Below are 25,553 nucleotides of genomic sequence, written 5' to 3'. Positions count from 1 at the left end.
TTCCAGCACCACACTCTCGACTATTAAAGAAGCCATGGTGCTATTTGATGATTCAATAACTCCATTGATCTCATAGAACAGAATGAACAGAGATTTACAGAACAGAAGGAGGCCACTCATCCCATCCTGCTCTTTGCTTAGTACTACATTCCCACCTTTTGTCCATAGCTGTGGAGGTTCCTCACTCAAGTAGCTAACCAACTCCCCTGTAACATAATGTCTGGAATCAACTTCAACCAGCTTTCCAGGCAGAATATTCCAGATACTGACCCTCTAGAGACCAGCCAGAGGAAATGAGCTGTGACAGGAATCTGAAAGATAACAGATACTCGACTATGCCAGTTTTCCTTTCCACTTTGTCTTGTGGGGAATTATAGCCAGGCCTGATCATGTCATCACTCTTTGTAGCAGGGTTATTGGACAGCAGTCAATAGGAAGCCTGGGGAATAAGCCTCATTGTACATTGCACAAATTTTCTCCACAATCACCAGATCCTAATGCTCCTGGCCTGGGTCAGCTCAGTCAGCACTGACAGGGCATCAAACCTTGACCATTCTGGTCTGTAGAATTCTATGGTATGTTTACCCATGGGAACCTCTGCCCCAGCGTTTGGCTTAGTGGCAACATTCCTGCTGAGGCAGAAGATGCAGAGTTTGAAAAGGAGAATAGAAAATGCTGAAATGGTCAGCAGGCAGCATCTATGGAGAGAGGAAAACAGAATTTACCTTGACCTGAAGCAGTGACTCTGCATCTGTCTGACCCTTGCTGCCAGACCTGCCCAAGATTTGTGGACTTTCCTATTTTTGATTTTGGAATTCCGGTATCCACATTAATGATCCGTAGTTTGAGTCTTGCTTCAGACAGCCCCAGTGAGTGTAGTCGAGAGGTCTGTTTCTGTATTCTAAGTGAGCGTCCAGAGAGGTATTTGTGCCTGGCAGGTAGACCTTTTGTATTGCCGAGAGGGTCTTCCCCTCACATAAGCCTAACCACCCTGTTCTCCAAGGAGCATGAGGGCATGAAAACGGAAACATAAAATCCTCCAAAATAGAATAATTGACATTACAGGCAACAATACTCCTTGCTCATGTTATCAGCAGAGTATTAAGTACGTAGTTAATTAACTAGGCATTAACTCTATTAGTGTGAAACTAAGTCGCTGTAAATTTATTAACTGTGTCACTTTGTGTAATCCTCTTCATCTTTTAATCCCACTTAGCATTCGATACAGATGCGTTTCACCAGATCTGATATACCAGACTTAAAGCCAATATTTTTCTGGGCTTTTCATTATGTGTAATGTAATATCTTTTTGTGAATATAACATATGAAGTTGTAATATAAACCTCTGTAAAGATGTGCATATTATTATATCACAGTAATACGCAATATATAAACATAGAAGCTCTCAATTTCCTAACAGCATCTCAGGCATCACTTTGTAAATTCTGACCTCCTTGTGATCACAACAGAGTAAAACCCAGGCCCCCAAAATGGCAGCAACTGACAGAATCCAGCAGCAGTAAGATACAACAAGATTTCAATGAGAAATGTTAAAAGGTACTGGGGTAAGAGATAGTGAGAGGAAGTGCTGAGTTCTAGTGATATAAAAGATAGTTATTTATATCATGGCTCTTGAAAGGTGATCAAAGTAGCTGTAGAATATTTGGCACCCACTTTACACAGGGAATACTAGCAAGGTGAATTTTGGTTGAGAGAGCACTGTGTGTTGAGTTGAACACTGGAAGCACTCTGTGCAATGTAGATTGTGGTTGTAAATAAGGACCTTTGAAAAATACTTCCAGAAATGAGGGATGCAAAGAATAAAGTGTGAACCACTGGTGTAAGTGGTCACCATTTTGAAATAGGAATTAAACTGCATCAGTAACTTCAATCAATATGGCATTTGTTTCTGCATAAATTCAATTCTTCAAAAATAACTTTAGCCATGAACATAACATTCTAATTCCAATCAATTTATTGCCTTCAGCACCTGATGATGAAGGTTTAATGAATTTATCTTGAGTTACTGTGGAATCATTGTAGAGATCCACTCTGGATCAGATTTCAGTTGCAGAATCATCCCTCCACAACAAATCATCTTCCTCTTCATCCACTGTATTGGATATTCCGTGTTTTTAAAGAATCTGACAATAGCATCACGCTATTTGATGACAAGACTGTTGTATTGTTGTATAGATTCCAGACCAGATAGGCCGCTCCCTTTAAAACAATCACATGTCACCATGACATGTAACCGTCTGGTATGAAAATAAACCCCCTCACCTTCAGCTACTCTTTCTGTGTCCTGGAGTCAGTGTAGTCAGTCATCTGTTTGTATATAAAGCACTGTGATATCAGTAAACACAGAAACAGACTGTATGTTAGTCTGTGATATCATAATCAATAAACAGGCAGTGTTGGAAATAAACTTCAAGACATTTGTCTCAACAAAAACTCCCAAGTCTCTGTGCTTTACATTACACAGGCTAGCATAAACACAAAGCACGTCATGGCAGTAAATGGGCACTGAAAGATAATGGTGACAGTAATTGGACACTGCAGACTGAAAAAGTGATGCCAGTTTGGTACTTCTGAGAAGTTTTCTTCCTAACATTTATCCATCAATCTGCCAAGTTCAGAACTGAGGTTACAACTACAACCAAGACTGAACAAGTAACGGGTACAAAGCAGGTACTGACGCTTAGTGAGCACTGTACCATTCTCTCTCTCTCTGAAACACAAGGTTGTTTTCAAGAAGCCCACGATATCTCCAACTTTTTTAATAAAATGGCAGCTAAAGGATGCTGAAAGGACAGCTCTAATTAAAAAAAATGATTCAACAACAAAAATAAAAGCAGTTTAGAACAACAGGAAAAATGTTTGCTACACTGAAAAGGCCTTACCTGTATCCAGATGACAGTTAATTCAGACATTTTCTATTGGGTATGAAAATTTAAAAAAGGGAAACATCACTGTTTTTTTTGGTGTGAATGCCAGCTATAGGCACACACCTATAATGTTCAAATTCTTACAGCTGCAATAACACAAAAGAGAAAAGCCAAGAAACAAAATACTCGCTGCAGGATAGCTTTTTGCTTTCACTTTTTAAAGAGCATGATGATACACAAGGAAAAATGGAAAGTAGATATCTCATCATGGATCAACAGTCCATTGGCTTTTCTTCAGCACTTCAGTTGATTAAAGAAAACATCTTGAGTTTCAGGAACAGCAGATAGCTGACGGAGAACACCAGTCAGTTACATTTCTTCCTGGGCACTGAGGGGTTAAGAAGAAAGCAAATTCCCTGGTATTTCTGATCACATGCAAAGATCCTAAGAGAGGTTTTTTAAAATCAGATGTCTGCAGATTATGTTAAAGCTCAAGTCAGTTTCAAGATACACAGGCTCGAGTTCATGTCATTATACAATATCCAGGTGAAAAGACAGACCATTTCATAGGGAGGTGTCAACGTAAGGGTGAGAAATGTGATTTCACTGAAGCTAATATAGCTGAAAGGCTTCTGGCACTGGTCATTGGCTCCACTCTCATCAGTCCTTCAGAAAGGCACTCCTGGACAAACCTACACAGCACACCATTGACACTTCTCACAAAGAATGGCACAAACTTAAAGCAATTGCAGCAAGGACTCTGGAACAATGACAGCAGCTATCAACACGTTCAATGGAATAGCGAAATCTTGAACAAAGTGTGGCTTGTCTCATCCAGCCAGCCAGTTTCCAGCCTTTCCTGACATATGCAAGCTATATTGTATAAGAGGGTCTTGGGCTAATATATGGAGGTCATTCAGTTGCCCACTAAATTCCCCAGTACAATACAATGCTCCAAGGCAGCATTTGAAGGAAAGCCAATCAAGGAACAAGGTCAAAGTTACATCCATGGAGCACAGTTTGTTAATGAGGGGCAGAACAGTAGCTCAGTGGTTAGCACTGCTGCCTCAGTGCCAGGAGCCTGGGTTCAATACCAGCCTTGGGTGACTGGCTGTGTGGAGTTTGCACATTCTCCCCGTGTCTACGTGGGTTTCCTCCTGGTGCTCTGGTTTCTCCCACAATCCAAAGAATTGCAGGTTAGGGGAATTGGCCATGCTAAAATTGCCCATAGTGTTCAGGGAAGTGTAGGTTAGATGCATTAGTCAGGAATAAAAGTAGAGTAATATGGTAGGGGGAATGGGTCTGGGAGGGTTACTCTTTGGAGGGTTGGTGTGGACTTGTTGGGCCGAATGGCCTGTTTCCACACTGTAGGGATTCTATGAAGTTCAAGAGGTAGCCATGATATTATAGCTTGCAGACCGCAGTCAGACAAGTAAATGTGGTCAAGCTTTTTTTTTTCCTTCAGTGGGATGTGGGTGTTGTTGGTAAGAACAGCATTTGTTACCTATCCCTTGAATGGTGCCCATGAACTGATTGGCTTTCCAGGCCACTTCAGAGGCAATTAAGAGTTAACCACATTGTTATGGGTTTGGAGCCACATTTAGACCAAACCAGGTAAAGATGGCAGATGTCTTTCCCTAAAGGGCATTAGTGACCTTAGATAGGTACTTACAACAACCAACAATTGTTACAATTAGATTAGCTTTTCAATTCCAGATCTTACTGATTTCAAGTTTAACCAGCTGCTGTGGCAGGATGTGAGCGCATGATCACAAGACTATAAAACATGTTTACTTCTGAGTCAGAGTCAAGAGCAAGCATCACCGCTGATATATTCCCTTTACATGCACACCATTACGTTCAGGTGACCATTTCACTAAATTCCCTACTCCACGACAAATCAAATATAGCACTAAAGCAATAGCTGTTGACACATCAGTATGTTCTGTGTACCTGAACAAATTGTGTTTGACAATGGTTTGCAGTACTCGCTGCTTCAGAGACATATGTAGGAAATGAAGTGTTCTCTTCTCACTATCCACAGATAGTGTCACCCAGAACACGGGGCCATAAGATCCCTGATTGTCAAATGTAGCACGACTTGCTAAGATAGCTTTGCTCAATCCATGTCCAACTCCACTCCAACTGTTTGCCCTCACTGGCAGCTCTCACACTTGGGAGACTAATCCATACAATTCTTCCTTCTCATACCTTTATCAGCCAGTCACATGTGTACAAGATGGGGGCGGGAGGAACTGGTACAAGGACCAACCAGAACTCAAATAGTTATCCCAACTTGAAACAGGGCAAAGCATAAGAGTTTGGGATTTTCATACAAATACATGGATTGTTAAAAGATACTATATTGTTATGGACAGTCTAGGTCATATGACATTGTAATGAGCAATGGTTGGGTCCTGTGAAAAAATAGACAACATATCCAAACCATATATCATCAACTGCACAGGATAGGTACTAACAGTACTGTATACGATATCAGACAACAACCACACATCTATAAGTAATACTCCTTCATCTGTGGTGACAGATAGCACACTGGAGAGCAAAGCTACTCTGCCACGTCATGATAACTGCACAAAGCCAACATCAAGTTGTATCATGCGACCATTAAGACTTTATCTGAAAGTGTAGAGGCAAGGGAGCTATGTGCTTCTAAAGGCTGATCATGTCAACTCAAGCTGCCCAGCCTGCCTTGATCCCCTGCAATTTCCCTACCAATGTAATAGGTCTGCATTGGATGCCATTTCCCTAGCCCTCCACCCATCACTGGAACATCTGGATAACAAGGACACCTATGTCAGACTCCTGCTCGAGTATAGTTTTGCCTTCAACATCATAATCCCCTCCAGACTGATTGCTGAACTCTGAGACCAAGGTCTCAGCTCCGCCCTCTGCAACTGAATCCTCAGTTTCCTAACCCATAGACCGCAAACAGGTTCGATAGACAACTGCATCTCCTCCACAATAACACGCAACACGAGAGCCCACCAATGTTGCATTCTCCCTGTACACCCACAACTGTGTAACCAAATTCCAAATGAATGCCATCTACAAGTTTGTTGGTAACACCACTGTGGCAGGATGGATATCAAATAATAATGAGTCAGAATACACAGAGGAGATAGAGGGCTTGGTGTCCTAGTACAGTGATAACAACTGCTCTCTCAATTTCAGCAAAACAAAATAACCGACCGTTAGCTTCAGGAAGAAAGGAGTCGAACAAACCCCCATCTACATCAATGAAGTGGAGATTGAGAGGGTTGAAAGTTCCTGGGAGTGACGATAACTGACAACCTGTCCTGGACTTGCCGTATAAATGCGACAGTCAAGGCACAATAATGCCTCTTCTTCCTCAGGCAGCTTAGGGAATTCAGCATGTCCATAACAACCCTCGCCAACTTTTACAGATGCAGCACAGAAAGCATGCTGTCTGGGTGCACAATGGCCTGGTCCAGCAACTCTTCTGCCCAGGACTGGAAGAAACTACGGAAGGTTGTGTGCACAGCACAGACATTCAGGGAAGCCAACCGTCCATCCATGGACCATTTACACCTCTCGCTGCTGCAGAAAGGATGCAACATCAAACAGCCCTCCCACCCCAGTAATGCTCTCCTATTATCTCTTCCATCAGGCCTGTTCAGCACGGTTTTAGATTAGAAAATTACCACAAGTTTTAATTTTGTTCTGTCAGCCATGGAGACGAGCGCCCACGGTGAATCATGTCATTTCCTGTGGTTTTCACTCAAACTATTTTTGAATCTTTCTGCTGCACAGTTCAGAGCTGGGCATATCAAAATGCATGGACATCTCATGCATGTTGCCAATGTGATATAGCAGGTATGCATTATTTTAGCCACTGCCTGGTGAAACATCACTGGAAATGGGCTATTTTGCCACTGAAATCTTTTTCTAATCTCTGAGTCATCTATATGTCCTACCACGAGACCATACAGTTTCAGTCCCGAAGTGAATACACCAACTAGCTATTCTCTAAAATCTTTGCTGAACTCAGAGTTTGATTTGATTCATTTAAGTGTGTATCAGCACACTTTATTTCTGGTGATGATGTAATTATTCTGAGGAAAACCCAATCAATAGCAAGCTTCTTGAAATCAAGCTAAGGCTGGTTCCTGTTCTTGTGTTCGTGAAACAAATTGACTATTTTGGTGTTTCGATGACACATTTATTCTGTTGGGATGGCTCATGGAGTAGTTAGACCTGATTACCAGTGCACTCCCCCTGTAAGAGACGTAACAGTAGTGGGCTATTCAGTGATGCGAGTGCCATTGAATGTCAAGGCACGATGGAATCTCTTTTGTTGGTGATGGCCATTGCTTGTGTGGCCTAAATAATGCTCACCACTTATTAGACCAGACCTGGATGTTGTCCAGATCTTTCTGATATTTCAGGGGTGGTAAAAGGTGCTGAACATTGTGAAATCACTAGTGAATATCCTCACCTCTGACCTTATGATGGAGAAAAGGTAATTGATGAAGTTGGTTGCATCTTGGACACTACCCTGTCCCTGAGCCAGGAGGCCCAGTTTCAAGTGCCACCTGCTCCAAAGGTGTTTAATAAGATCTCTGAACCTGTTGGTTAGAAAACGTCTACCTTGAGAAACTGCAGCACTGATGCCCTGGAGCTAAGATGCATGAACTTTAACAGCCACAACTATCTTCCGAGATCCAACCAGTGGGGAGTTTTCCCCGATTCCCAACGACTCTAGCTTTGCTAGGGCTCTTTGGGTCAAATGCTGCCTTGATGTTAGGGGTAGTCACTCTCACCTCCCCTCTGGAGTCCAGCTTTTTTGTCCACGTTGGAACAAGATCAGGAGCTGTGTGTGGTCCTTGCTGAACACAAAGTGATTGTCAGTGTTAGTGTTGAAGACTTGCTGTTTGATAGCACGCTTCATCACTATAGTGAAGATTGAGAGTAGACTGATATGTTGGTAATTAGTCAGGTTGGATTTGTCCCGCTACTTATGGACAGATAGGACAAACCTGAGCAGTTTTCGGCCATGTTGGGCAGACGCCGGTGTTATAGCTGTACTGACACAACTTGTCTATTAACAGGCCTAATTTCTTCAGCCATTTCTTGATATCGCATAGAGTGAATCAAATTGACTTGAAGGCTGGCAATTGTGATGCTGGGGACCTCAGGAGGAATCATTCAAAGCACTTACTTTACAAAGGGCTTTTTCCCCCAGTGCTGGCATTCTTACGCTGCTGACTTAAGTTCCCTGCTGCTACTTTGCAGCTGACTTTGCTATGACTAAGCATCTCTGTGAGGAAAAATCAATTACTTAAGTCAATGAGTGCACTTATTTATGATGCAAAGTTAATGAGATCTTTTGAATGAACAGGCTGGGACATCAGGGAGTTTGACGACAGCCACCCAGCAGGGTGAAAACTACAAACATTACCAGTTTCGCTGAATCGTTACTGGGTGAGGAGTTGCTGAATGATTCACTCCTGCTGAGCGCTCGCTGGGACTGCAGGTCGGTCAGCTCCTTCTTCAGAACTGTCAGGTGTTGGGAGGCCTGCTCCTGGCTGATTCCTGCCAAGATCAAAGGTTCAAATGAAATCTAAAGCTGCTTTCTTATCTCCATCCTGCCATCCCACTCTGACATTAAATCCTTGGCTAAGAATTTAAATAAACCCTCATACCTTCAGAGGATCCCGACAGTGTGAAAGCAGGCCATTCAGCCCATCACGTCCACCCTGGCCCTCTAAAGAGCATCTCACCCCATCCCTGTGACCCTGCATTTCCCATGGCTAAACTATTTAGACTGGACATCGTTGGACACAAATGGGCAATTTAGCTTGGCCAATTCACGAAACCTGCACATCTTTGTGCTGTGGGAGGGAACCCACCCAGACATGGGGAGAATGCGCAAACTCCACACAGCCCAAGGCTGGAATTGAACCAGGGATCCTAGTACTACGAGGGAGCAGTGCTAACCACTGTGCCACCCCTCACAGATAGAGCACAATCAGTCACCTCTGAAAATTACAATGGATTACATTCCTGATCCTCTTGACTTGAATGCCTCTCGCATGGGAAAGGGTAGCTGAAAATGTCTTGAATGTAAATGTCCCTTCTAAATGGTCACAGTGCAAGAACAGAGACATAGAGACACAGTGAGGACAGGAGGAGAAACAGATAGAGGGAGAGAGCAAGAAAAAGGTAGAGAAAGTAATAAAGGTAGGGAAATGATGCAGACAAAAAGCAGCACATCGATATCGAGGGAAAACCAAAAGGGAGTACGGATTGATATGGGAAGACAGGTGCATCTAACATTTCATCTTCTGCCCCCAAATTCTGGAGGGAGAGCCAACAAAAAAGGAGTATTTTTCACTCCTTTCTGTCTCTGACAGAGCATGAGAAGAACAGAGATGGAGACACATTTATTTAGAAGAGACAGACCGAAGTGGAAATATTTAGACAGAGACTGAGACAGGCATATTTGAAGAGATAGCCGCAGAGAGAAAGGTATTTTCAAAAACAGAGACAAAGGAATACACAGGGCAGGATTTAATGAGGCTCATTGTACAGGAGACAAACGTCTGGTGCAGGACAGAAATTGGGAAGCACGTTGGTGATGAGCAGAATGCACCTACCAACAGCAAGTGACATATTATTTTTCAGGTGCTTTGCTTTAAATCCGTTCGAGGGTGTATCTAGATTCCATGGAATGGGAGTCCAGCAAGGTTGGGGTTTGGGTGTGTAGCAACTTGAAAAGAGGGGGAGCTGGTGAGGGAACAAATTAAAGGCACCATAATGGGTGTTTAGAAAAAGCAAGCTCCCGGGAGGGAGAAAGACAGAGAGAGACAGTGACAACTAGACTGGCAGACAGGTTCAAAATAAGAAGGGACAGTGTGGCTATGAGCTGAGAGGTTTCCCTCCAACTGATACAGCAGTAAACAGCATGAAATCAACATTGATTGGACTAAGGTGTCTGTACTGTACAGCAGACTCTGCGGACTGACACTGGTTAATAACACAGGGGCTGGACTGTACAGCAGGCACTGCGGACTGACACTGGTTAATAACACAGGGACTGGACTGTACAGCAGACACTGCGGACTGACACTGGTTAATAACACAGGGACTGGACTGTACAGCAGACACTGCGGACTGACACTGGTTAATAACACAGGGGCTGGACTGTACAGCAGACACTGCGGACTGACACTGGTTAATAACACGGGGGCTGGACTGTACAGCAGACACTGCGGACTGACACTGGTTAATAACACGGGGGCTGGACTGTACAGCAGACACTGCGGACTGACACTGGTTAATAACACGGGGGCTGGACTGTACAGCAGACACTGCGGACTGACACTGGTTAATAACACGGGGGCTGGACTGTACAGCAGACACTGCGGACTGACACTGGTTAATAACACAGGGGCTGGACTGTACAGCAGACACTGCGGACTGACACTGGTTAATAACACGGGGGCTGGACTGTACAGCAGACACTGCGGACTGACACTGGTTAATAACACAGGGGCTGGACTGTCAAACATGCACTGCGGACTGACACTGGTTAATAACACGGGGGCTGGACTGTACAGCAGACACTGCGGACTGACACTGGTTAATAACAGGGGGCTGGACTGTACAGCAGACACTGTGGACTGACACTGGTTAATAACACAGGGGCTGGACTGTCAAACATGCACTGCGGACTGACACTGGTTAATAACACGGGGGCTGGACTGTACAGCAGACACTGCGGACTGACACTGGTTAATAACAGGGGGCTGGACTGTACAGCAGACACTACGGACTGACACTGGTTAATAGCACAGGGGCTGGACTGTATGGCAGGCCCCAGAGTAATCAGTAAATCATTGTCATGCTCAAAGGAAAATACAGATTCAGGTGTCAGAGCCTGTTTGAAAGGTCTGGTGAATAGTTCCAGGCTTTGGGGAGTCAGGAAAACATCTTGTTCCAACCACTTGTGTCAGAAGTTATGCAAACTCCAGATGATTCACCTGCCTGCATTTCTAAAAGTGTGATTTTGAATCAAGTGAGGAAAATGTATCTCATTGCTTCCAAAGGGGTAGTGCAGGTCATGTCCAGACCAGCAAGGGTCAGATATCGAGAAAAGCTGCCTCTACATAGTCCCTATCAGACATTCCCAGAGCACGCACATCGCAGCATTAGATAAAAACTATCCTCTCACTGTCCCCATCACATTCTCGCAGAGCATACACAGCATGGCATTGGTCCCTGAGTCACATCCATCCACACTATCCTCAATAATATGGGCCATAGTGCGTCTCAATGATTACACTCTTCTGAGGCACCTCTCTCTAAGTTTGGTTCTACCCCAGGTGCTGAATCTTTGCCCACTGTCTTCCCACATCAAACTCAAAATATAAATGTGGCAAAGACTAAACCACTGGCTACAAAGGGAAATCAAGCTCCGTTTACTGAGCAAGTAATTTCTCACAGAGTCAAAACATTCAACCTCTCCCATCATCACAGACTGTGATAGACAGTCCCCCAGACAGGTAAGGTATTGATCCATCTGAGTGATGACAAATCACCTGCCATGTTCATTCATGCCTTTTCTCCCTTTTCCCTGGAAAACAGATCAAAACCATGGCATTGGAGGCAGAACTAGCCCAGCATTCAATGCAGTAGTAAAAGCTCTCTCGTAAATCTGAGGTAATATTGGGTCTTTTTAAATGACAATAACTCCCATGCATATATGGGAGTTAGCAAGTGGGCCAGATACCGAACATGGGACAGCTAGCAGGTTTAAGTGCCAGGGGCAAATTGCACTCTGCTGTTTGACTGTCAGTCCACAGTCCTTGCATTCCTTGCTACAAGTTTCACTGCACAGAGATGATGGATGCAATATGTGGGTGGTGCCTTCCCTGCTAACGTCCCTCTCTCCTTGTCAGTCACCTCACCACCTGCATTCTGCCCAATGGAATAAACATGGGTTCCTTGTTTTTTTTTGACAAGATTAACCCCAATTCGTTTCCTATCCCATATTTCCACCCCTCCCCCTCCCGTGAAGGTACTAGCTGGTGAGTATCAACGTTGGAGGTTAGTCTGAGCTTTGGGACATAACAGGGGAAGGAATGGGCATCACATTCACAATGTGGGAAATCACCAGGCTGAACAAGGTTTAGCTAGGTAAAAACAATGACTGCAGATGCTGGAAACCAGATTCTGGATTAGTGGTGCTGGAAAAGCACAGCAGTTTGTATTCATTGCTCCCGATGCGGTCTCCTCTACATTGGGGAGACTGGACGCCTCCTAGCAGAGCGCTTTAGGGAACATCTCCGGGACACCCGCACCAATCAACCACACTGTCCTGTGGCCCAACATTTCAACTACCCCTCCCACTCTGCCGAGGACATGGAGGTCCTGGGCCTCCTTCACCGCTGCTCCCTCACCTCCAGACGCCTGGAGGAAGAACGCCTCATCTTCCACCTCGGAACACTTCAACCCCAGGGCATCAATGTGGACTTCAACAGTTTCCTCATTTCCCCTTCCCCCACCTCACCCCAGTTCCAAACTTCCAGCTCAGCACTGTCCCCATGACTTGTCCTACCTGCTTATCTTCTTTTCCACCTATCCACTCTCTCCTCCCTCCCGACCTATCACCTTCATCCCCTCCCCCACTCACCTATTGTACTCTATGCTACTTTCTCCCCACCCCCACCCTCCTCTCACTTATCTTTCCACCCTTCAGGATCTCTGCCTGTATTCCTGATGAAGGGCTTTTGCCTGAAACATCGATTTTACTGCTCCTCGGATGCTGCCTGAACTGCTGTGCTTTTCCAGCACCACTAATCCAGAACAGGATTAGAGGCCTTCAGTTCGGTTCAGCTTTCCACTCTTTCCCAATGCCTGTGACAGAAAACAGCATTTTCCCAAAGCAGGACTTGAGAACAATGTGACCCAAGATTTTTTTTTGTTGTGTTGTAGCTGGCTCTCAAAATGGGCTGTAATGTAGCTGGGTAGCACTGGGGCATTGAGGTTAGGCGGAGGCTTTGATGAATTGTGCAAAAGTGAGGACTGCAGATGCTGGAGTTTAGAGTCGAGAGTGTGGTGCTGGAAAAGCGCAGCAGATCAGGCAGCATCTGAGGAGCAGGAAAAAGATCTGATGAAGGGTTTTTGCCCAAAACGTCGACTCTCCTGCTCCTCGGATGCTGCCTGACCTGCTGTGCTTTTCCAGCAACACACTCTCAAAGTTGATGAATTGTGGGTTGGTATTGGTGCTTGTTACAAGCTGTGGAACTCAAGTTTATGTTGGATGTTCTGCAAACCTCGTGTGTGTTGGTCATTGTGTGTTTCTGATCTTTATCACAGTCCATTCCTAAATGATACCACTGCCTACTCTTCAACAAACTCTTCACAGGCCATAAGATGCTTTGGGATCCTGAGGTTGTAAAAGGTGCTATACAATCGTTCTTTTTAAAACTCACTCATGGGATGTGGATCTCATTGGCTGGGCCAGCATTGATGACCCAACTCCTACAGACAGCAATTAAGAGTTGACTACATTGTGGTGGGTCTGGAATCAGTGTAGGCCAGACCAGGTAAGGACAGCAGTTTGCCTTCCCGAAAGGATATTAGTGAATCAGATGAGATTTTGATGATATTTGACAGTAGTTACATGATTGCTGTGAAACTTTTAATTGAATTCAAATTTCACCAATTATCGTGGTAGAACATTAGCCTGGGGTTCCAGGTCACAGGAAAAATAGAAGTTGCTATAGTCCCATTAGAGAGAGAAGACTCTCTCTCAAGTTTAATCTGAGTGTCATCATGCCTCAAGTGAAGGGAACGGTTGAGAAGGAAAGTCCATGATGGAAGCATCAGCCAGTGTGGGAATTAAACTCATGCTGTTGGAGTCACTGTATCACTAGGAGAAAGTGAGGTCTGCAGATACCGGAGATCAGAGCTGAAAAATGTGTTGCTGGAAAAGCGCAGCAGGTCAGGCAGCATCAAAGGAGCAGGAGAATCGACATTTCAGGCATAAGCCCTTCTTCACTGTATCACTAACCAGCTGTCCAGACAACAGAGCTAACCAGCCAGCGATAACAACTGGTTTGCCAGTTCAGTTGACATCATTACTATGCCACCACCTCCCTTCATGTAAGTGCTTGTTTAATTTATTGGGTTCTGCTTAATTCAAGCCCAGAGTGAGATTAAAGGGAACGAGTAGATTCACTTACCCCGACTTTGTGGAGGGGCTGGTTTTGATAGCGAGAATGTGGGATACTTTGGGGACAAGCAATCCTTCCCCAGCGGGAAAGGCAGTCTGGAAACAGGCTGGCCTGATTCGGAAAGCTGTGTCTGATATGAGGGTCCCTGAAACAATAGTGAAGAGTCTAACCATGAAGTGGTTGGAGGTGGCAAGGAATGATAATGCCTGGGATGGTGTAGGTGTGAGGCTGCTGCTTTACTGGCTGGATAATGCGGACAGATGTCAGAGAGTAGAGACAAAGTTTTGATCAGTAAACGGACCCTTACTAGAAGTGGGAATCTGTTCCAGCACTTTCACCCTGGCTCGTAGCTCAGCCAGTGCCTCACGCTGTCGCTGAATGACCTCTTCGTGACGGTGACCTTTGCACTGTGCTGCAAGCATCACGATCTCTGAGTGCGCGTTATCCTGAAATGATATGTTTGAACAAGAAAGATTGACACATCATCTTTTCCGCTGAATTTGGAGAGTCACTGATCGAGTATTAATCAACAGAATGCAAAGAATGAGACTAGAAAATGTACAACGCAACCACAGGATTTCATTCTTACTGCGCTGGCAGGTTTTATTGTAGGAGAAAGTGAGGACTGCAGATGCTGGAGATCAGAGCTGAAAAATGTGTTGCTGGAAAAACGCAGCAGGTCAGGCAGCATCCAAGGAGCAGGAGAATCGACGTTTCGGGCATAAGCCCTTCTTCAGGAATGAGGAAGGTGTGCCAAGCAGGCTGAGGTAAAATGTTTTATTTGTTTAGTTTTGAAGGTTAATTCTCAGGAAGAACAGAGGACTGGGTGAGTTAACCAGACTGACATCTTAGTCATAGAGTCATAGAGATGTACAGCACGGAAACAGACCCTTCGGTCCAACCCGTTCACGCTGACCAGATATCCCAACCCAATCTAGTCCCACCTGCCAGCACCTGGCCCACATCCCTCCAAACCCTTCTTATTCATATACCCATCCAAATGCCTCTTAAACGTTGCAATTGTACCAGCCTCCAGCACTTCCTCTGGCAGCTCATTCCATACATGTACCACCCTCTGTGTGAAAAAGTTGCCCCTTAGGTCTCTTTTACATCTTTACCCTCTCACCCTGTGCCCTCCAGTTCTGGACTCCCTGACCCCAGGGAAAAGACTTTGTCTATTTATTCTATGCATGCCCCTCATAATTTTGTAAACCTTTGTAAGGTCACCCCTCAGCCTCCAACGCTCCAGGGAAAACAGACCCAGCCTGTTCAGCCTCTCCCTATAGCTCAAATCCTCCAACCCTGACAATATTCTTGCAACTCTTTTCTGAACCCTTTCAAGTTTCACAACATCTTTCCGATAGGAAGGAGACCAGAATTGCACGCAATATTCCAAGTGGCCTAACCAATGTCCTGGACAGCCACAACATGACCTCCCAACTCCTGTACTCAATACTCTGACCAATAAAGGAAAGCATACCAAACACCTTCTTCACTATCCTATCTACCTGCGACTCTACTTTCAAGGAGCTATGAACCTGCACTTCAAGGTCTCTTTGTTCAGCAACGCTCCATAGGACCTTACCATTAAGTGTATATGTCCTGCTAAGATTTGCTTTCCTAAAATGCAGCACCTCGCATTTATTTGAATTAAACTCCATCTGCCACTTCTCAGCCCATTGGCTCATCTGGTCCAGACCCCATTGTAATCTGAGGTAACCTTCTTGGTGTCATCTGCAAACTTACTAACTGTACCTCTTATGCTCACATCCAAATCATTTATGTAAATGACAAAAAGTAGAGGACCCAGCACTGATCCTTGTGGCACTCCACTGGTCACAGGCCTACAGTCTGAAAAACAACCCTCCACCACTACCCTCTGTCTTCTACCTATGAGCCAGTCCTGTATCCAAATGGCTAGTTCTCCCTTTATTCCATAAATCTAACCTTGCTAACCAGTCTCCCATGGGCAACCTTGTTGAACGCCTTACTGAAGTCCATATAGATCATATCTACCACTTTGCCCTCATCATACTCTTTGTTATTTCCTCAAAAACCTCAATCAAGTTTGTGAGACATGATTTCCCACGCACAAAGCCATGTTGACTATCCCGAATCAGTCCTTGCCTTTCCAAATACATGTACATCCTGTCCCTCAGGATTCCCTCCAACAACTTGCCCACCACCAATGTCAGGCTCTCTGGTCTATCGTTCACAGGCTTGACCTTACCACGCTTCTTACACAGTGGCACCACGTTAGCCAACCTCCAGTCTTCCAGCACCTTACCTGTGACTAATCGATGGTACAAATATCTCAGCAAGAGGCCAAGCAATCACTTCCCTAGACTTCCACAGAGTTCTCGGATACACCTGATCAGGTCCTGGGGATTTATCCACTTTTAGCCGTTTCAAGACTTCCAGCATTTCCTCCTCTGTAATATGGACATTTTGCAAGATGTCACCATCTATTTCCCTATGTTTTATACCTTCCATATCCTTTGCCACAGTAAATACTGATGCAAAATAGTCCTTTAGTATCTCCCCCATTTTCTGCAGCTCCACACAAAGGCCGCCTTGCTGATCTTTGAGGGGCCCTATTCTCTCCCTGGTTACCCTTTTGTCCTTAATGTATTTGTAAAACCCTTTGGATTCTCCTTAATTCTATTTGCCAAAGCTATCTCTGTCCCCTTTTTGCCCTCCTGATTTCCCTCTTAAGTATTCTCCTACTTCCTTTGTACTAGACTAAGGATTCACTCGATCTATCCTGTCTGTACCTGACATATGCTTCCTTCTTTTTCTTAACCAAACCCTCAATTTCTTTAGTCATCCAGCATTCCCTATACCTACCAACCTTTGCTTTCACCCTGACAGGAATATACTTTCTCTGGATTCTTGTTATCTCATTTCTGAAGGTTTCCCATTTTCCAGCCGTCCCTTTACCTGCGAACATCTGCCTCCAATCAGCTTTCGAAAGTCCTTGCCTAATACCGTCAAAATTGGCCTTTCTCCAATTTAGAACTTCAACTTTTAGATCTGGTCTATCCTTTTCCATCACTATTTTAAAACGAAAAGAATTTTGGTCGCTGGCCCCAAAGTGCTCCCCCACTGACACCTCAGTCACCTGCCCTGCCTTATTTCCCAAGAGTAGGTCAAGATTTGCACCTTCTCTAGTAGGTACATCCACATACTGAATCAGAAAATTTTCATGAACACACTTAACAAATTCCTCTCCATCTAAACCCTTAACACTATGGCAGTCCCAATCTATGTTAGAAAAGTTAAAATCCCCTACAATAACCACCCTATTATTCTTACAGATAGCTGAGATCTCCTTACAAGTTTGTTTCTCAATTTTCCTCTGACTATTAGGGGGTCTATAATACAATCCCAATAAGGTGATCATCCATTTCTTATTTCTCAGTTCCATCCAAATAACTTCCCTGGATGTATTTCTGGGAATATCCTTTCTCATCACAGTTGCAATGTTATCCCTTATCAAAAATGCCACGCCCCCCTCCTCTCTTGCCTCTCTTTCTAATCCTTCCTGTAGCATTTGTATCCTGGAACATTAAGCTGCCAGTCCTGCCCATCCCTGAGCCATGTTTCTGTAATTGCTATGATATCCCAGTCCCATGTTCCTAACCATGCCCTGAGTTCATCTGCCTTCCCTGTTAGGCCCCTTGCATTGAAATAAATGCAGTTTAATTTATTAGTCCTACCTTGTCCCTGCCTGCCCTGACTGTTTGACTTGCTTCTGTTCTCAACTGTACCTGTCCCAGATTGATCTCTTTCCCCACTATCTCCTGGGTCCCAACCCCCCACCTTACTAGTTTAAATCCTCCCCAGCAGCTCTAGCAAATCTCCCTACCAGTATATAAGTCGTAGCGTGGATAATGGGGATTCAAATAGCTGAGAAAATTTCAGGGACATAATCACAAAGGAACATAAAACAGTGCCTTGCACTGGTACAACTTCTCTAACTGTCACTGGGGCAGAACTGCTCAAGTAGGGAGGTGCTGAAAAATGTGTTGCTGGAAAAGCCCAGCTGGTCAGGCAGCATCAAAGAGCAAGAGAATCGACGTTTCGGGCATGAGCCCTTCTTCAGGAATGAGGAAAGTGTGTCCAGCAGGATTGCTGGACACACTTTCCTCTTTCCTGAAGAAGGGTTCATGCCCGAAACGTCGATTCTCCTGCTCTTTGGATGCTGCCTGACCTGCTGCACTTTTCCAGCAACACATTTTCAGCTCTGATCTCCAGCATCTGCAGTCCTCACTTTCTCCTACAAGTACGGAGGTGGTCAGGGAATGTTCTGTGCTTCTCATTCTCGTTAACAATGAATCATACAGAGCAGAAAAGCTAGCACAGACCAGTTGGGTCAAATGGCCTGATTCTGTACCATAGGACTCTCTCAAAAGCACACATGAGGGAAAGATTAGAGGAGCACCCCCCAGGCTCCCATCCGTTCTGGAGCGAATAGGCATCCTACTCGGTGCAAGGCCATTACTTGAGCCACAAAACCATACACCAGGAAATGTCAGTTTTAGAAAAAGGGAGAGAAATGGATGGGCAGAAAACACTGGCTGGAAGCTGATAGTTTTACAGCAGCATTGAGGAATGATGGGAATGCAAAGCTCTGCTGAATGTCGTTACTCTGCATTTTTACATAGACTTCACCACACTGCTAATAACACACTCTCAGCACGTCCCACACTCTCAGGGGCGCCATTATCTGTTCAAGCAGCAGCTCTCTCTGGTCTTTGTGAAGCTTAATTCACCGAATCCTTTACACATTCGATCACAAATTGAAAGGGGAGAGACAAAGCTACAGCAATTAGCAGGGCCCGGGAAGCTGTTTATAGGAAGGCTAGAGCTGAGGTCCGTCATTAGTAACGGTGTCAGAATAACAGAGGCAGTAGGGACACTACAGCGTGAAGCTCAAAGCAACCAGTCCACCAGATTTACAAAGGGCCATCAGGCTGTAATCTAATGTAGAAGGGGAAAAAAATGTTTTCTTTCCTGTTTGGTAATCTGTATTTATGCAGCAGGGTTGCTTTTGAGTACAATTCACGGTTCCATCACACTCACCCTTTCCAAAACCAGTGAACTGGTTCAATTCATCAGTAAGGATTCTGCCTGCTGCAGAGCCACTGAAGGATGTCTCCCTGCCTTTCCAGTATTCATGTACAACCAGGACTATAGAGTTCCTATCATTTATCTGTAAAAACGTCTCTGGCCCTTTGGCTGTGTGGGATGCATTAATTCAGAACAGGGCCACATAATAGAAAGGGACCCACCCCCGGTTCTCTCAGAATCTGACAGAATTTAGATTAACAGGGGTAGAAAACACACTTCTGTGTCTGACACTGAGTGGTTGCTCAGCCATGTTTCCAGAAGGCAATGAATTCTCTTGGTACTGTAAGGTTTTTTTCTCTCTCTCTCTCTTTTACATCCCCTGAGATTGGCACTTTAATCCCACTGATGAAATTACCTGCCAAGCAGCACAGAAGACAGACTCAAGAATGAAATAAATTCCAGTGGTTCAGTGCATCAAAACGAGCAACATTAATTCTCCCCTTCCTTCCTTCCTTCCCCAAAAGCTGTTGCCATGCCAGACAAGAGGTGTACACATCAATGTGCATTTATACAGCCATTATGCTTTAGGAACACACCTCAAGGTTCACAGGAGCATTACCTGGTAAAATCTGACACCAAAACATAGTTTCCCTACAATGTGGAAGTAGGCCATTCAGCCCATCGTGTACACACCAGTCCTCCAAACAACATCCTACCCAGACACATCTCCCTATCCTATAACCCCACATTTCCCACAGCTAACCCACACATCCCTGGACACTACAGGCAATTTAACATGGCCAATCCACCTAACCCACACATCTTTGGACCATGGGAAGAAAGCTATACAGGCACAGGAAGAATGTGCAAACTCCACACAGACAGTTGGAATCAAGCCCAGGTCCTTGACATTCTGAGGCAGCAGCACTAACCACTGAGCCACCGTGCCGCTCCAAGTCATGGTAAGAAATAATGGAACAGGTCAATCAACCACAAAGAGGGAAGGAGCTCATCATCACTTTCTTCAGGGTGTCGGGTTGGGCAGTAAATGCTGGGCCAGCAGTGAAACCCACATCCCGAGAAAGAATATTTTAAAAGTTTTGGAGAGCATCTTAACAGAGGAGAGAAAGATAAAATCTTGGAGTGATACCCTCAAAGTCTATCACAGGTATTTGTTGTACCCATATAAACAGAGTGCTGTCCCTGATAGGTGTGAGCTCTCCCATGCTTGCTGGGCACCGTGGGGGCTGGAGTGCATGACTTCCACTCATCACGAGATTTTAATTTAAAGTGTCCATTGAGCTTTGGATTTTGTCACCATGTTCCTTTATGTGATTGTGGAAAAACACAGCAGGTCAGACAGCATCCAAGGAACAGGAAATTCGACGTTTCAGGCATAAGCCCTTCATCAGGAATCAGGAATCCTGATGAAGGGCTTATGCCCGAAACGTCGAATTTCCTGTTCCTTGGATGCTGCCTGACCTGCTGCGTTTTTCCAGCAACACATTTTCAGCTCTGATCTCCAGCATCTGCAGACCTCACTTTCTCCTCCTTTATGTGATTGCTAACTTTTAATTTGGTATAATTTAGTTTAATTGGTTATTTTCAAAAGAGTATAAACTGGGTGCTAAGGGCCCTTGTGGTGCAGTGGCAGTGCCCCTACCTCTAAGCCAGAGAGCTTGGATTCAAGTCCTAACTGCTCTATAGGTGGGTTATAAAGTGCCTGAGCAGGTTGATTAAATATATCTATAAACTGGGTGCTATGGTGATGGGCATAGTTACTATTTTGGTGTTAAAGGGGTTTCAGGGTACTCTTGGGAAATAAAATGTAGATTTCAAGTAATGAGTACACTTGTCTGGGGCCCAGAGGTTATAACGAGCTGGGCATAGTTTTTCAGAATTAAATGCATTTACTAAAGGTGGCAGAATGACTGAAAAGTGGGAATGAGGTGAAAAGTCAAAGTTCAGTTCACCTCAGCATAACTAGAGCAAGAGGGAGAGGGAGTATAAAGATGAAGTAACAGGCAGATGTTAGAGCAATGTCAGCCAGGCTAATAACACAGGGCAGTTTGAGAAAGGATGTCAGGAAGATCTTCAGTGCAGTGATCAACAAGTGGAATGGACCCTTGAGTGAGGCAGTGAAAGCAAAGACTAGGATTTGTCAGGAGCCCTGATGTGGAGGCGCCAGGTGGACATGACACTGGGTGATAGTCCAACAGTTTATTTGCAATCGCAAGCTTTCAGAATCCCCGCTCCTTCCTCAGGCAGCTAGTGAGACAGAATACTTCGGACAGAGAATTTATAGTAAAAGATCAAAGGGTCATACAACTTGTTTGAATGTATTGAACAAACCTAGATGACACGTGCGTGCACACAGACACATACACACACACACACATTCTGTTCCTCTCCCTCACACACACAGACACACACACACATACTCTCTCCCTCTCCCTCACACGCACACACTCACGTGCTCTGTCCCTCTCCCTCACACACTCACACACACACGCTCTCTCCCTCTCCCTCACGCACACACACACACGTGCTCTGTCCCTCTCGCTCACACACAAACACAGACACACACACGCTCTCTCCCTCTCCCTCACACGTGCACACACACATGCTCTCTCCCCTCCCTCACACACACACAGACACACACACACGCTCTCTCCCTCTCCCTCACACACACACACGCTCTGTCCCTCTCCCTCTCTCTCTCACTCACACACACACACACACACACTGTCCCTCTCCCCCACACACACACACACACAGACACAAGCACACACAAACACACACAGACACATATAAGTCTATGGGGTGAATTTACATTTGCAGATTTGAATTTGCAAATACATTTTATTTTATCCAAAAAGCACATGTTGTGTAGGTAGTCTGTCAATGTGGCATTTTATAAATTCCTACTTTGGAAATAAAACCACTCTGGCTCCAGGATGAGATAAAACAGGCTGAAACATGGCCTCACACATAAAATGCAATGTTCAGATTAGAGTGGTGCTGGAAAAGCACAGCAGGTTAGGCAGCATCCAAGGAGCAGGAAAATCGACATTTTGGGCAAAAGCCCTTCATCAGGAATGAGGCCGGGAGCCTCTGGGGTGGAGAGATAAATGGGAGGGGAGTGGGTCTGGGGAGAAGGTAGCTGAGAGCACAATAGATTACTTACAGTGTGGAAACAGGCCCTTCGGCCCAACAAGTCCACACCAACCCGCCGAAGCGCAACCCACCCATACCCCTACATTTACCCCTTACCTAACACTACGGGCAATTTAGCATGGCCAATTCACCTGACCCGCACATCTTTGGACTGTGGGAAGAAACCGGAGCACCCGGAGGAAACCCACGCAGACACCGGGAGAACGTGCAAACTCCACACAGATGGAGGTGGGGATGAAGGTGATAGGTTGGAGAGGAGGGTGGAGCGGATAGGTGGGAAGGATGATTGACATGTGGGTCAGGTCATGAGGACGGTGCTGAACTGGAAGGTTGGAACTGGGGTAAAGTGGGGGGAGGAGAAATGAGGAAACTGGTGAAGTCCACATTGATGTCCTGGGGTTGAAGGATTCGAGGTGGAGAATGAGGCGTTCTTCCTCGAGGCGTCGGGTGGTGAGGGAGTGGAGGTGGAGGAGGCCCAGGACCTGCATAAAATGCAATGTCTGACCTAAGGTGTCACCTTTATTTGGATAAAACCCAAAGTTACCTTGGGGCAAGGATTTACATATTAATTAATCAAAACCTGCATCTCCATTCTAATTGACCAAAGACTTAATAGCCATCTAGGTTTGTTCAATACATCCGCATAAGTTGTATCTTTTACTTTTAAATTCTGTGTCCGAAGTAGTCTGTCTCACGAGCTGCTTGAGGAAGGAGTGGGGACACTGAAATCTCATGGTTGCAAATAAACCTGTTGGACTATAACTTGGTGTCATGTGGTTCCGAAGGCGAATCATGAATATAGTTCATAGACAGAGCTTGTTTAACTCAGACCCTCAGGACACTCCAAACCGCTGTATAACTGAAGAAATACTTTTGAAGTGTAGACTCTTTTTAGTGGCGAGGGGATCAAAAGGGGTCGGACTTTTGTTGACATATGTAGAGGGATATATGGGCTGTTCAGATAGAGGTAGTACCCTGACACTTCAGTCACTGGCCCTCAGCTACACCCAGCTCTGACCGCTGGCTCCAACACCCAGGCCCAGTGTCTGAGCTGAAAATGTGTTGCTGGAAAAGCGCAGCAGGTCAGGCAGCATCCAAGGAACAGGAAATTCGACGTTTCGGGCATAAGCCCTTCACCAGTGTCTGAGCTGATGGACAACAAATAGTGAAGGGAGAAATAATGAACCTGACACCGTCTGGGCCAGATAATCTGACAAAGGGAACAGCCAAGGTGGAAGGATGGCAAGTGTATCGAATGGCAATTATGTTCCGGAGCACACTGCCTAGATGATGGTTATTGGTACGTTAAACAAGAATAAAATAGCAAGGGAAGCTTTGGTCAGCGACCTTCCAGGGAGAGGAGCAACTAGTTCCATCCCAGTTCACTGGGCCATGAACGATGAAGTTCAGGTTTGAAGGGCGTCAGACCGAGAAACTGCTCCACCTTAATGCTCCACTTTGCAGGAACAATAAATGAGTCCAGCCTCCAAGTGAAACTTAACAAGCAGATCCTGGAGCATTGGCAAGAAAGTGAAAATGGGGTGCCGGCTGATGATTGAGAGACAACATTATCCCAAGGTGACTATACCCTGATTGGCCAAGCGGCTTTCTGAAAGGACAGTACTGCCCACCCCTGAATTGGAGAGGAGCCTAGAAAGACCTAAGTAAATGACTGCCTTCCCATTACCCTGCTGTCATCCAGTGATCAATGGGCATCTCTTAATGTGGCCAAACTGCTACAGAGAAGAGACATGAGCTCTAAACTCCATTACAAATGAAGGAAAGAGCAAATGTTCTGACACATGCCTGCTGGTATGTGAGACTCTCATGACAACAGTTGCCCTCAATGAGGCAGATTGGGTCTGAGTGAGGGCCACTTCTCGGAACAAGATGGTGACAGAACACAATGTCTGCTACACCCTCTACTTGTCGGGAGGACCTCAAGGTCAACAACACCTCCTCAGTGTCTGCAAAGGGGTGATTGCCACTAAACTTTTAATCAGCCATTCTCAACATTTCGTGTCCCTGCACCTCTCCCCTCAAGATCAGCAGCTATAACACTCCACTGTATTTACACTCAGACCCTAACTCAGCTGACAAAGATATGTTCTACACAAATATCTCAACTCAGCTAGAATGCCCCTCCTCATCCTTGGCGATTTCAATACCAACGCTGTCCGTGACTGCCTGGTGGGGAGTGCCTGCAAACCACCGAGTTGGAAACTGGAATGAAAATGGATGTTTACTTCAGAAAAAGCTGCCGGCCACAACCATCACTCCCCTTCATCAAGAAGGTTACTTCAAGGGCACGTGGATGCATTCCTGTTTATACACTGGCACCACCATCTCCTGGTGTGACAACATGACCTAAAGGACATCTTGCTCAGTGCAGTCATGAGAGGAGAGAGACTTAATGAGGACCTTATGGGTAACGCTTTTTACACAGAGAGTGGTTCCTGTGTGGAATGAACTGCCAGAGGAAGTGGTAGATGCAAGTACGGTTACAATGTTTAAAAGACATTTGGATAAGTCATCAATAGGAAAGGTTTGGAGATATATGGGCCAAGTGCAGGCAGGAGGGATCTGTCTAGTTTAGGAACATGGTAGGCATGGACTGGTCAGACCAAAGGGTCTGTTTCCATGCTTTATGACTCTATGACTCTGGAGTCAATGACTGCCATAGAGAGCACCCAACCATTTGCTCAAACCTGAACATCCAGCCCGTGCTCAAGAATAGACTTACAGGTATCCCAAGAGACCTTAGAGTGCAAGTTCATTGTTCCTTGAAAGTAGTGTTGCAGGTAGATAGGATAGTGAAGAAGGTGCTTGGTATGCTTTATTGGTCAAGTATTGAGTACAGGGGTTGGGAGGTCATGTTGCAGCTGTACAGGACATTGGTTAGGCCACTTTTGGAATACTGTGTGAAATTCTGGTCTCCCTCCTATCAGAAGGATGTTCTGAAACATGAAAGGATTCAAAAAAGACTTATAAGGCTGTTGCCAGGGTTTGAGCTACAGGAAAAGGCTGAACAGGCTGGGGCTGTTTTCCTGGAGCGTCGGAGGCTGAGGGGTGACCTTATAGAGGTTTATAAAATCATGAAGGGCATGGATAGGATAAATAGACAAAGTCTTTTCCCTGGGATGGGACAGTCCAGAACTAGAGGGCATAGGTTTAAAGTGAGAGGGGAAAG

At 45.2% G+C, this 25,553-nt stretch overlaps 1 protein-coding gene across 7 annotated transcripts in view; it reads right to left on the bottom strand.

The window, feature by feature from the left end:
- Positions 1 to 25,553, bottom strand: part of fhad1 (forkhead-associated (FHA) phosphopeptide binding domain 1) — a 158,268-nt gene that overhangs the window by 34,623 nt on the left and 98,092 nt on the right. For 6 of the 7 annotated variants that reach the window (XM_060852109.1, XM_060852107.1, XM_060852114.1 and 3 more), the window contains 2 exons: positions 14,415 to 14,559; positions 8,332 to 8,465 (listed from right to left, as the gene is read on the bottom strand). In XM_060852109.1, the coding sequence (XP_060708092.1) occupies positions 8,332 to 8,465; positions 14,415 to 14,559 (279 nt within the window). The remainder of the gene's footprint in view (positions 1 to 8,331; positions 8,466 to 14,414; positions 14,560 to 25,553) is intronic. The other variant, XM_060852112.1, reaches the window with a different exon arrangement.

This window comes from Hemiscyllium ocellatum, chromosome 37, assembly GCF_020745735.1.
Source record: "Hemiscyllium ocellatum isolate sHemOce1 chromosome 37, sHemOce1.pat.X.cur, whole genome shotgun sequence".
In the NCBI taxonomy this organism is placed as follows: Eukaryota; Metazoa; Chordata; class Chondrichthyes; order Orectolobiformes; family Hemiscylliidae; genus Hemiscyllium; species Hemiscyllium ocellatum.
This window is presented reverse-complemented; position numbering and strand designations above follow the sequence as displayed.